The sequence below is a fragment of the Balaenoptera acutorostrata genome, chromosome 6 (assembly GCF_949987535.1).
Source record: "Balaenoptera acutorostrata chromosome 6, mBalAcu1.1, whole genome shotgun sequence".
Taxonomy (NCBI): domain Eukaryota; kingdom Metazoa; phylum Chordata; class Mammalia; order Artiodactyla; family Balaenopteridae; genus Balaenoptera; species Balaenoptera acutorostrata.
In genome coordinates, this window is record NC_080069.1 from 16,314,934 (window position 1) to 16,326,938 (window position 12,005).

Consider the following 12,005-nt stretch of genomic DNA (forward strand, 5'->3'; position numbering starts at 1 on the left):
ACTCCGGGCAGGACAAAAGTGAGCCAGGATGAGGCCTCCCCTGCGAGCCCAGGGGCGGAGTATGTACCATTATTGTATTCTCATTCAACAGGCAACACAGCACTTCATTTCCAATCTTGAAAAAAAAATTAATAAATTTAATTTCTGGAGCTGAAAAAAAAGTAGCCCAAGATGAGGCCTGCCCTGAGAAGTGCTAGCTAGATTCATGTGGAATTCTGATATAGCATCAAGATGGTTCACCTTAAACCAGATTTCTCCCCTCATCATGAAGAGGGAACAGGCAAGGCAAGGCTGGGCATCCCATAGAGTCTTTTGATTGGGAAAGGGCAGGCAGCTGCCTATGGAAGGTGGCCATCAACATTTCCAAAGAAGGTCCACACATCACCCATCGCCCCACTGCACGTCCTTGCCTAAGCTGACAGGTGGGCAGACTGTCACCTTGGGTCTTATTTTTTTTAGCTCCTCAGTGGTTACAATTAAAGAACAAAATCAACAAACATTTCAGAACAGTCAAGTAAGGGTACCAGGAAGTCAGTCCTATCAGGAAAAAGTCAAGATGCAAGGTGTGGAGGACGGTGGGTCCCTCTCCTTAATTTGGTAATTTTGATTTCGCTTTTTTCATTAAATAGTCTTGATGCTATGTTTGGCCCTCTATACTGTGGATTAGGGCCTGCTTAAAAAAAAAGGATCACGTACTTTTTAGGTCAATACAACTTTTCAGTCGGTAACCTCTTTCCTTCCACCTCATTCCAGGTGGATCATCTCTTGGTGGCCACACCTGAGTATGGCCAGGTCCTCTACTTAGAACAGAGGGGGGGTCCGGAGGACCAAGGGCAGGGACAGCCACCACCGGCTGCTTTCCTTTCCAGCCCTGCTGACAGGGCTTAGGAAAGGCACTGACTGGGGAAGGAGGCTGACAGGTCCCCAGCATGGGGGACAAGCGCTGAGAGCCTTGCATCTGACATCCCCTGAAGAGGCCAGAGGCAAACCTGGGTGCCCCAGGAGTGAGAGGAGGCCCTTGAGATCCAGAGGCAGAAGTCATTTGCATCCCTTGACATGAGGAAGAAGTTAATGTTTCAGGTGGCGGCTGTCAGGTGCCTTGGAGCACAGGGGCGGGGCGGGGACGCCCCAGGGAGAGAGGACGCGCACGCTTCTTTGCTACTGCACCTCTGGGATGAGCTGGAAGAGCGCGTTAGAGAGCAGCGTTCCAATGGACAGGGCGATGAAGTAAGTGAGCACACGGCTGAAAAACGCTTTCTCCGTGCACGGCAGGACGAGCACTCCCAGGAGAGAGGCCAGGTTAATCAGTGAGACACTGAGGAAGCCAAAGCCCCACACTGTGGAGGAACAAGAACAGACGAGGGCCTCCATTACTGAGGGTGGAGGTACTCTTGCTGCTGGGGGCGGCCCGTTCTGAACTCAGTGGCAATCAGGGCAGACAGAGATCCGCCAACCCATCAGTAAATGCTTGCTGAGTCCACCTCTTGCTGGGTGCTGTGGAGAAGCCTAAAAATATACACCAAAGCTGCTGTCCAAAAGCAGCTTACCTTTCAGACGGAGGGGCAGATGAAAACATGAAAGGCTATAGACCACAGGAATTAAATAACGACAGCAGGAAACAACGTGGGGTGTGACACAGGTGGCACATGCTAGGTACCAAGTGCCAGGCCGCTCACACCAGCATGACAGGACGGCAGAAGGTCGATCCAGGCCCAAGGGAGCCGTGTGCACACACAGGCCACGGTGAACCACCGCGGCTGGAGCAGGGGTACCGGGCAGGGGAGGGGGAGGAGGATGAAGTGGGCCGAGGGCAGACTGTGAAAGGCCTTAAATGCTAAACTCAAAAATCAAGGTGTTGGCCCCCTGGTAGTTTAATGAAAACCAAAATGGAAAAGTGACCAAAAAGAGCACCTCGAGGCTGGTCCAAAAGCCCCACGACGGCACGCTCACCAGCCACGCTGCCCGGCCTGGCAATGTGCTGGACCGGTCTTGGGAGCACACGACCGGTAGAGTCATTACTCCAACTTGCCCCTCCCGACAATGATAAGAGGATGATAAGCGGCCAGACATTCAGCGGGCAGCTCTATCTGATCAGCCCGGCGGTCCTCGTGCGGACAAGCACGGACCAGGCCCAGGCCCTGCCTTCTCGTGCCGGCTCACCTTCAACTGAGCTGGGCCTCCCCTCTTCCGTCTGCTCGTTCTCCTCATTCTCCTGGTTCTCGGAGGAGCAGGCCCGGGAATCCAGCTGCTGGAGGATGGTGGGGCAGAACTCCTGGAACTCACGCCCCCCAATCCGCAACTGGTCGCTGAGGTTGTGGGCAGCAAAGAGGTCTCCAGAACTGAAGCACTGAAACCAAGTGGGAGGGGCAGAGAGCCTCTTAGGACCCAAAGTCACACCTTGCCCCTGATGAGCCTTCCCAGACAGAAAACAGAAGATGCAACTGTTCAAATTTCACGGAACCTGCAGACTAATTTCCAAGGATGAGAGCAAAGTGGTCCCTAAACTTGAAAGACTGATAAGTAATCTTAGAGATCAGCCACCCATACATACCTTCCACTCACCCATCTGTAAATGGCTACCCAGAAGTTCTGGGAACAACTGAATTCCAATCATTATGACCAGGGTGTGGCTTCTGGAAAACATGCCTCTATGTGCATACCTGAAGATACAGCTTCTCCCAGATACCAAATCTGGCCACATTACAACAGCCCAGGGAGCTATTACAGTAAAATGCAGATTTCACATACTTCTCCAGAGCTATTGAGCACAGGTGTCTAAGGGGAACAGTAGTCTCCTGGACCATATACAGTAATGTCCCCAGCCTGCAGGATGTGTTGGCAGAGATTGGGGAAGGAAGCGGGGGAAATCTGAAGACTCAGGGTCTGCCATGGAGCAAGTGTGGGCTACCCAGTGGGCATGAGCTCTCAGTTCCCTTGGGAGGCATCAGGTTAAGTGGTTCTCACACACCGTTCCCGTGAAACACTGCCATTTTACTTCTAATTAGACAGTTACACGTCGGTCTTTCGCTGAATTTGGTTTTACGTGGCTCTGTCTCTGAGGGAGCCAGCCCTTTGGGAGTGCCGACGAGTGAGGGTTTCTGGGCCTACAAAGCTGGGGGCTGGAACATCCCTGGCTGTCCAGTGGTTAAGACTTTGCCTTCCAATGCAGGGGGTGCGGGTTCAATCCCTGGTCAGGGAGGCTGGGATCCCACATGCCTTGCGGCCAGAAAACCAAAAAACACAAAACTGAAGCAATATTGTAACAAATTCAGTAAAGACTTTAAAAATGGTCCACATCAAAAAAATCTTAAAAAAAAAAAAAATGCTGGGGGCTGGACTCGGTGACCCCAAGATCCTGCTGCTGAGCCAGAAGGCCTCTGGGGTCAGGCTGCACGAGCACCCCCCAAGGCAGCCGCCCCTCTGACTCAGATGTGCACCACGCCCCCGTGGTTCTGCATACACGCCACATGGCCCCCCCCAGCCTGGCCACTCGGTCTCTCCAAACTCTGCTCTCCTTCAAGGCAAAGCTCCAGGACGCCCCACACAGAAGCTTCCTTGACCATCTAGTGCACACTCACCCGCTTCTCTCATTTCTGAATCCTATAATGACTATCCAAGCCACAGCATCTAGCGCTTCATTTGAATATCAGTTAACTCTGTTCTTGGTTGGCTGAGCTCCCCATCTTAACAGTAAACTCCCTAAACATGACTCATTTTTCTCTCTTTCTCACAACACTCAGCACAGGGAACAAAGTAGATAGATAAAGACTGGCTGACTTATATTTGGCTGCCATACACAGCCTCAGACTCTGATTAGCCAAGATGATATGGAAGACAGAACAGAGAACCAGGAGCCAAAAGACCTGAGTCTTAATCCTGGGCCCTCCAGAACTCACTGTGGGTCCCTTAGTATCTCAGTATATACAGGATATAATGAAGATCTGCCACCTGCACATAGAGGTACTTTGAGGCTCACCTAGGATAACGGGCAAAGGGCTTTGCAGAAACTCTTTTAGAAATATTAGCTGACCCGGGAGCTCCAGCTTACCAGCAGTTCCAGGAGATCCCAGTGCAGCTCTGAGGAAGGGTCTGGAGGGCTGAGAGCCCCTACTTCACGGCTGCCCTTTGCTAAGGGCTTCAAAACACCCATGTAGGAGGTCGGGAGGCGCTGCTGGAGACTCAGACTAGCTGATCCCGACCGCGGGGGAAGAAGCGGCCCCTCTGCTCTGTCATCAAGGCTCGCCTGCCCCCAACTAGATTGGGAACCTTGAAAGGACAGAGACGGTGCTGGGCAGAGCCAGGAGCCTTACCGTCGAGAGGTTCCTCGGTCCCTGCACGGACTGGGAGACGTTGTCCCGGCCCACTCCCACATCCAGGTGGTTGAGCAGGGCCTTCAGCTGCTGCAGGGTGAGGCTGTCGCCCTCCCCGTAGCGATGCATGAGGTTCTGCAAGAAAGAGGCTGCGCTGATGGCAGGTGTCCCCACGGACACAGCGTGAGCCTCAGGGGCAGCTGTCCACACGCCGAGCAGAGCCAGCAGGAGGCAGCTGGGGAGGGCTGGGTGCAGCAGCTTCATGGTGACAGGTGAGGCTGCAAGAGGAGAAGGCCAGGTGAGGGCAAGGCTTAGGACACCCATCCTCTCCTTCCACACCAAACCCATCAGCTGCGCTCCAAACCCGAGGGTCTCTCTTCAGACTCTGAATCCAGTTGGTATCAAAACTGACCCTTCACTCCTTCTCTAATGCCTCTGCCTAGCTTTTGAGAAAAATCCTTCTTTTGAAACAGAAAATAAAATAAGAACAAATTCAATAGGTTTGACCAAATTTGAAAAGAAAAAAGTATAGAAAAACTATGGGTGTTTAAAGTCTTTATCTTTTTAGAGATACTGAAATCATCATGGATTAAATATCTTACTTGGGATTTGCTTCAAAATAACCAAGGAGTGGATATTTGCATTAGAGTATAGATGAGACAAGACTGGGCATGAGTTGATAATTGTTGGAACTGAGTGATGGGTAGGTGGGAATCCATGATACTATTCTCTCTACTTTTGTATATGTTTGAAATTTCCAAAGGAAAATCTAAAAAAAACCCCTGAACACTACCACTTAAAGAGGGGGGATAAAAAACAGACTGGGAAAAATATACACCACCAAACACGCCAAAGGATTACTTCTATACTACCTAAATTAGGGAACCAACATGAAAAATACTCAGTCTCCCTGGCTTGTTAAGAATACAAATTTAAAAGATGGAGGGTGCTACTTTGCTACTTATTAAAATAGCAAAACACATTTTTTAAAAAAGATATAAAACCAGATGTTAGTGAGGTTAAACAACAGAATAACATACTTCTGGGGGCTGTATACATAATATGACTCTGGACAAGTTATATGACAATAAATGTATTTAAATCCTTTAATAACTCTACTTCTAGAATTTACACTAAGAGAAGCAATCCAAAAATAAAAAGGCTATTGGCAGAAAGATGTGTTGTGGTCAAGTGGATTATATCAATTTCACGCAATAGTATGCAGCTATAAAAAGGAGAATCGTGAGTTTAATGTTAAATAAAGAAGCAGAACAATTATGTAATCAGAGTTAAGAACTGAGAAGGAACAAAGAAAAAAATGAAAGCTTCCAGTAGCAGGATGGATGATTTTTCTTTTGTTAATCATTTCCCTTAGTATAGTTATAATTTAATTTGTGAATAAACAAATACCAGGAGGGGAAAATGAGCCTCCTATTTAATCCAGGCCCAGGAGCCCAGGCACTGCAGTTATTCCCATGCCTCCCCAGGGCACCCGGGGCTCTGGCATGATGCCTCACGTGGGTCACTCCATCTTCTGGACCTTGCCTGGGACAGAGGAACCAGAGCAAAGTGGTTAAGAGCAGGCTTACTTGCATCCTGACTCTGCCGTTTACCAGCTGTGTGATCTTGGGCGAGTTATTTAACCAGAGTCAACATTCTACAATCACCCAGAGTGGTGATAGAGCGTACCATGGCCTTTACGGTCAGGAAGACCTGGCTTGAATTTCCACACTGCTGCTTCCCAGAAGTGACCTTGGCCAAGTTACGTAGCCTCTCTCTCCGCACCTCCGTTTTCTCATCTATAAAATTTGTACCCACCTCATTGGACTCTTGTGAAGATTTAACGACATGAGCTTTGGCAATGGACTAGACTCAAGAAAGCACTCGATAAAACATGGCTATGATTATTATAAGACTTATAATTGGCAGGGTTCCTCCACTTTGACTCCCTCTCAGATATTAAGCTGCCAATGGAAGCATAGTGGCCGACTTTACTCCACGCCTACATCGCACAGGTCCCCGACCACAAGCATGCCTGGGACATTCCAGGCTTTAGGTTCCATACATGGGGCACGCACAGAATCTGGAGACGTTTATACCATCACTCTTCAGTGAATATACTTTGAGTCACACAAATGAATGGATTAGGCATCAGCCAAAACGATAGTCTGTACAAGTGCTACTTGGAGACTAAAAACTCTCAAATCTCCACCAAGACCCAAAAGTTAACCTATAGTGAGTAGGGTGGATCTTATCCAAAACAGCTAAACTCCACTGTACAAAGAAAGCTGTTCTCCACCCGACCACACTGTGACTTGTCTAAGGCGTGTGCTGTACTGTTAAAACAAAGGGGAGGAGGGCTGCATGGGTTTAGGAAAGGGGGGGCAAAGAGATGGGGACAGCAGCTAGCAGTCCCAGCGTGACCTTACTTGAAGCACCTGACACTCGCTGATTCCTTTAAGAGAAGGCAGGACATTTATCCCCACATAACAGATGAGGAAACTGGGGTTTGGGGATTAGGGAACGTGGTCCATGACCAGCAAGTAGACCAAAAATCGAATTTTTCATGAACTGAAGGCAGGTCTGAACGACATTAAAGTCAGGGCACTCTTAGCCACTGTCCCCTCTGTGTGGAGACACACACATACATGCCCCAGGTCCCATGCAGAAGCCACCAAAGCCCGCGTGTCTCTGGGCAGATCCACCCCAGTTTCTACCAGTCCCAGCAGGCACCCCAAATCTAGGCGTACGATGCCCTGAAGACCTGTGGAGGAAACCCCCCAAGTGTGTAACACAGACAGGCTGTGTTACAGGGTTCCCTCTGCAGAATCACTTTAACAAAACAAGCAATCAAATTCATCTGCAGCAACTTCAGAACACTCACAAACAAGAGACACGCAAAAACACTTCAAGGCCGAGACACCTGGGGTACTTACAGCTGTACCCGGGCAGGCATTCACGTCAAGGTAAGCATCGACTCGGCGTGTGCTCTTCAGTGACCCAGGGGTCCCTGGGCCCCTCCGCCGGCAGCTGGGAGTGGGTGGGGCGGAGCCCTCCCACCTGGCCCTCACTCCAGACACGATGCCCACCCCACCCCACCCCACCCCGGAGAGGCAGAGGAGAATCTAGAAACAGCTGGAGGGCGGTAAGGAGTCCTGGTCCAGGGATCCTGGACACGTTAAAGACACTTCCAATCCAAGTGACCCTGGCTTTTTTGGCAGACATGAAAGGGGAGCTTTCTGCTCCAAAGGAGATGTAAGTCATTCTTAGGGAAAAAAAGAAAGTTTATAAGGGATTCTTTGGAGGAAAGAAAGAAGACAGGAAGAGGACACATACAGCTCCGGAGCAGCGGGATGGTGAGGCTGGGCAGGGGTCCTCGCCTCCAGCTCCAGCTGCAGGAGGAAGCCCAAGCCCGTTCTATCAAGTCCATGGAAATGGGCGGCCCCGGGTGGGCCGTTCCCCCCGGGGAGCTGAGCCAGCCGCCCTCAAGGCCACCTTCCTTCCAGGAGGAGTAAGAAGAGCCCAAGGGGCCAGGCATTAAAAACAAGCTGCCGACAGACAAAAGCTCGAGTATGCTGTTGGCTCAGAGGACCAGGCTCCCCAACTAAAGAGAAGCTGGAGTCTTCTCCACCCCTTTGTTCACCTGGCTCAGGTTCCAAGAAGTAAATTATTTTAGTGCCTTAGGTCTGTCTTCAAGGAGCCAGACCCAACCCTCCCCGGGGCGGGGTCGGGTGTGGGGTGAGGTGACAGTCGACAGGAGATGCTTTTGCTCTGGACCCTCTGTGGAGCTTCAGAAGTGCCTTCCTACGTTGGAGGCTCCTAAATCAGATTCCACCTGCCTGTGGTCCCTTCACTTGGCTCAGAAATATCTCATCCTGGAAGTGGCACTTCTGTCCCGTGGACATAACTTTCCTCTTATATTTACCATGCTGCGTTTTTTCCATGCCCACCCCCTGTCTCAGAGATGAGCAAACATTTACTTCTCTTCGTGGGGACAGAGTAGTGGCTTTCCGTGATGCCTGGTCCAGGGACTGGACATTGATGTGAGCAGAATAGGCAACAGAGACCCGGGGGGCCTGGGAGCCGCTGGGCTTCCCAACACCCACTCTCTTCCCTGACCACGAGGTGGCCAGACAGCCCACCGTTCTCCCTCTCGGATTCCTCTGGGCCGAGGAATGGAACGCGGAAGGTAAGATCTAATGCTCCAGAGACAAACATGGCTGAGGCACAGCGGTTTCCAAGGCCAACTGGTAAGTCACGGGAAATGGGCAAAGGATGTGTTTGGGACCCTACTTCCTCTGTGCAGCACCCTATGCCTACTCTGCGCCCCCTCAAAGCACGGGCTATGTGGGAGAACAGTGAATGGGAAGACTCGAACTCTTTAGCTGCAATGCTAGTCAGCGGCAGGCCAAGGCGTGGCGTGTGTGCAAGGGCAGTCTGAATTGGGCTTTTGCAAAGCACTTGAGTTAAAACTGAGAAAAGACTGATGGTCCACACTAGAGAATGACCACGGGGGTCAGAGGGGTGGATAAGGAGGTGCAGGTGAGGGGGCAGGGGAAAAGGAGAGGCTACAGTGACATGAATGATGGCTCCCGAAGTCCTTGGCTGCACTACTCACTGGCCTTAGTGAATCATCTTAAGCCTTCTCCTCAACTGTCTCCTCCCCACTTGAAATCCAAACGATGTAAAAAGAGGCATCAAGTTCTCTTATATTCCTCTTGGGGACAGACAGCAGGGGGTCTCTGAGGTACCTGTGCTCTCAGTACCCAACTAACTACCACAAGGCAGCTGCCACACCCCTGGGGGCTCTCTCCTCACAGCTCATTGCTGCAGAGGACTGTCAAATAGACTGGTCTTCCTCCAGCCCCCATCCCCTCCCCATTCTAAGGCTGTGACCCGTCAGCCTAATAGGAATGTCTCCCCGGTGGACACTCCCCACGAAAGGTTAACCAGTGAGGGGTAAAACAGACACACATGGTCTGGGTGAGCCAAGGGGGCAACTTCCAGAGCCTACCTCAGGAGAGGTGTATAAAAATCCCCGAAAATTGCAGACCGAAGACAAAGCCAGGCCTCAGGGTGGAGGTGGAGGCCCTGAGGACTCAAAAACCCTGGCCTTTGTCTTTCCTGCCATGGGTGCTGGTAACTAGGAAAAGTGCAGCTCTGGCAACAGAAGGACCACTGGGCTTGGTGGGAGAAGTCCAATCTGTACCTCACTGATCTCACTAGGTCGCCTTCCTTATATTGGAAAGAGGAAAACAAATCCACAGAGCTTTCTTTGAGTACTAAGAAAGATAAGGTATGTTGAAACACTATATAAAAATAAAGATTTCTGAATTAAGATGGAGAACTGAAATGGCAGCATTTTTTCTTCAACTGATAACTAACTTTTGAGTTAAAAAAAAAAAATAGTAAAAAGCAAGCCAAAAAAAAAAGTCACCCACAGCAAGCAAACAAGGAAAGAGACATAATCTGATATAATAACTTCCAAACTAGAGGCAAGGAAAGGAATGCAGGAGGCACCACACGTGGCTGGCCTCCCAGCCCTGGCCCGGCCCCAGGAGGATTCTCTGTAAACCGCCCCAGATCTGAAGAGAGGGAGATTGCCGCCAAATCTTCCTGCCCTTCCACTGGGGAGTAGTGGGAAAAGGTGCTGGGAAACAAAGAAACAGGTGGCAGGGGAACAAGAACAGTGGGCTGACTCTCTCTGAGGGAAATAAGGGCTGTAAGGCTGCAGGCTGAACTGGGGAAGCTGTCCAATTCCAGTGGGTCCTCCTCCCCCTCCAACAGCACCTCCCCAGTCCAGGGCCGCCACCGGGGCCACCATCAAAGTCACAGAACACAGGCCCGATCCATGCCCTCCACCCACAACTCAGGCTACAGAGAACACGCCATAAATACCCAGCACTCGGCACTGCTGTCACTGGGGTGGGGGACAAACCAGCCTCAAAGTGGTGGGAAGAAAGTCACTGCCTTATTTTAGAGCCAAAAGAGCCAAAAGGCACTAGCATGAATATGACGAGAAGAAACAGCAGGCCAACCATGCAGAGACAAAGATGTCGATGGAAAGGAAAACATCACTCCAGAGACAGCAATCCCTCAAAACTGCCCACTCTGTGGAATAACTCAATTAGAACATGCACACAGTAAAACCAGGGCTCAGAGGTGGGGCTGTAAAACAAAAGGAGATGCAGGTTTACCCAAAAAAGACCAACAAAACATCACTGAAGAACTAATACATAGATTATAATGAACGGAGAACAGAATTCTGCCAGAAATTTCAAATAGAGATACTGACAAAAGAAGGTTTGAGATAAGCACAGTGAATGCGGATGGAAAAGACAAATTAAAGCAGAGTGACAACATGACACCAACGCCAGGATAACTGGTGTTCCTGAAGTAGAGAGCCTGAGACTGGAATAAAAAATATGTTCAAAGATAAAAAACACATGATTTCCCTGAAATGAAAGGAAAAACAGAATCTGATGATTGCAATAATACACTGTACTCCACAAAAATTTCATGCAGAAGGCTCAACACTGGGACACTGCCTAGCGAAGTTACCAAACTTAAAAAGAAGACTTTTCCAGGTATCCAGAAGAAACTCCCCCGTCCCATAATATTTTCTTCCAAAAACTGTGAAATGTACTAAAACTTCTTTTAAGTGGCAGAAAATTCAGACTGCCCTCATCTTCTCCATAGCAACATTTAGCATCAGAAGAAATGCAACAGTGTTTACATAATTCTGAGAGAAAGAAAATATGAACCAATGAATATTATTCCCAGCTGTGATGTCGTACAAATTGGTAAAGACAACAGGCAGAAATTCTCAAGCATGAAATAAGTCAGAGACTTCAGTCCCCTTTCTAGGGGGGAAGAAAATGACATGATAATGAAATGCAGCTAATTAGTAGAAAAATAAAATGAAGGCTCAGGAATGCAAAAACCATGGGTAAGCATTAAAACCCTTCAAATAAGAAATAATTAAAAACTATGGGGATTACGGTTATAGGACAGAATCTAAATGTTATAATCATGGACAATTTAATAATATAATTAATACAATCAAGAGATGGAAAGAAAGGAGATGAGAAAAAAATGTGAAAATGCTAATGTCCTGGGACTTCCCTGGTGGTGCAGTGGTTAAGAATCTGCCTGCTAATGCAGGAGACACGGGTTCGAGCCCTGGTCCGGGAAGATCCCACATGCCGCGGGCAACTAGCCCGTGTGCCACAACTATTGAGCCTGCGTGCTGCAACTACTGAAGCCTGCGCACCTAGAACCCATGCTCCGCAGCAAGAGAAGCCACCGCAATGAGAAGCCCGCGCACCACAATGAAGACCCAACGCAGCCAAAAAAAGAAAAAAAAGCGAATGTCCTCATTTTTCATAGCAGAGTCAATAAATACCATCTAAAATGGAAACAAGTAATTATAGATATGACTCACAAGCTTTTTTTTTTAGCCTTTTTGGGGTCTTTTAGGAAATCATCTCTCTTGTGAAAGACACATTTCTTCATAGTTTAATAATTCCTTTAATTTTACTATAGTTTCTTTTTCTTTGGTTACATTCAGGGAAGTTTTAATACTTTTTTATAGGAGTATTTTCTTTAATTTTTATTGGAGTATAGTTGATTTACAATGTTGTGTTAGTTTCAGGTGTACAGCAAAATGAATCAGTTATATATATATATATATAT

At 48.8% G+C, this 12,005-nt stretch overlaps 1 protein-coding gene across 2 annotated transcripts in view; it reads right to left on the reverse strand.

Moving 5' to 3' along the window:
- The window catches only part of SLC39A14 (solute carrier family 39 member 14), a 46,635-nt gene that overhangs the window by 10,820 nt on the left and 23,810 nt on the right, over positions 1-12,005 (reverse strand). The window contains exons 2-4 of one of the 2 annotated variants that reach the window (XM_007167877.2): positions 4,311-4,588; positions 2,161-2,347; positions 1,168-1,337 (exon numbers count right to left, since the gene is read on the reverse strand). In XM_007167877.2, the coding sequence (XP_007167939.1) occupies positions 1,168-1,337; positions 2,161-2,347; positions 4,311-4,574 (621 nt within the window). In that variant the 5' untranslated portion in view covers positions 4,575-4,588. The remainder of the gene's footprint in view (positions 1-1,167; positions 1,338-2,160; positions 2,348-4,310; positions 4,589-12,005) is intronic. The other variant, XM_007167876.2, reaches the window with a different exon arrangement.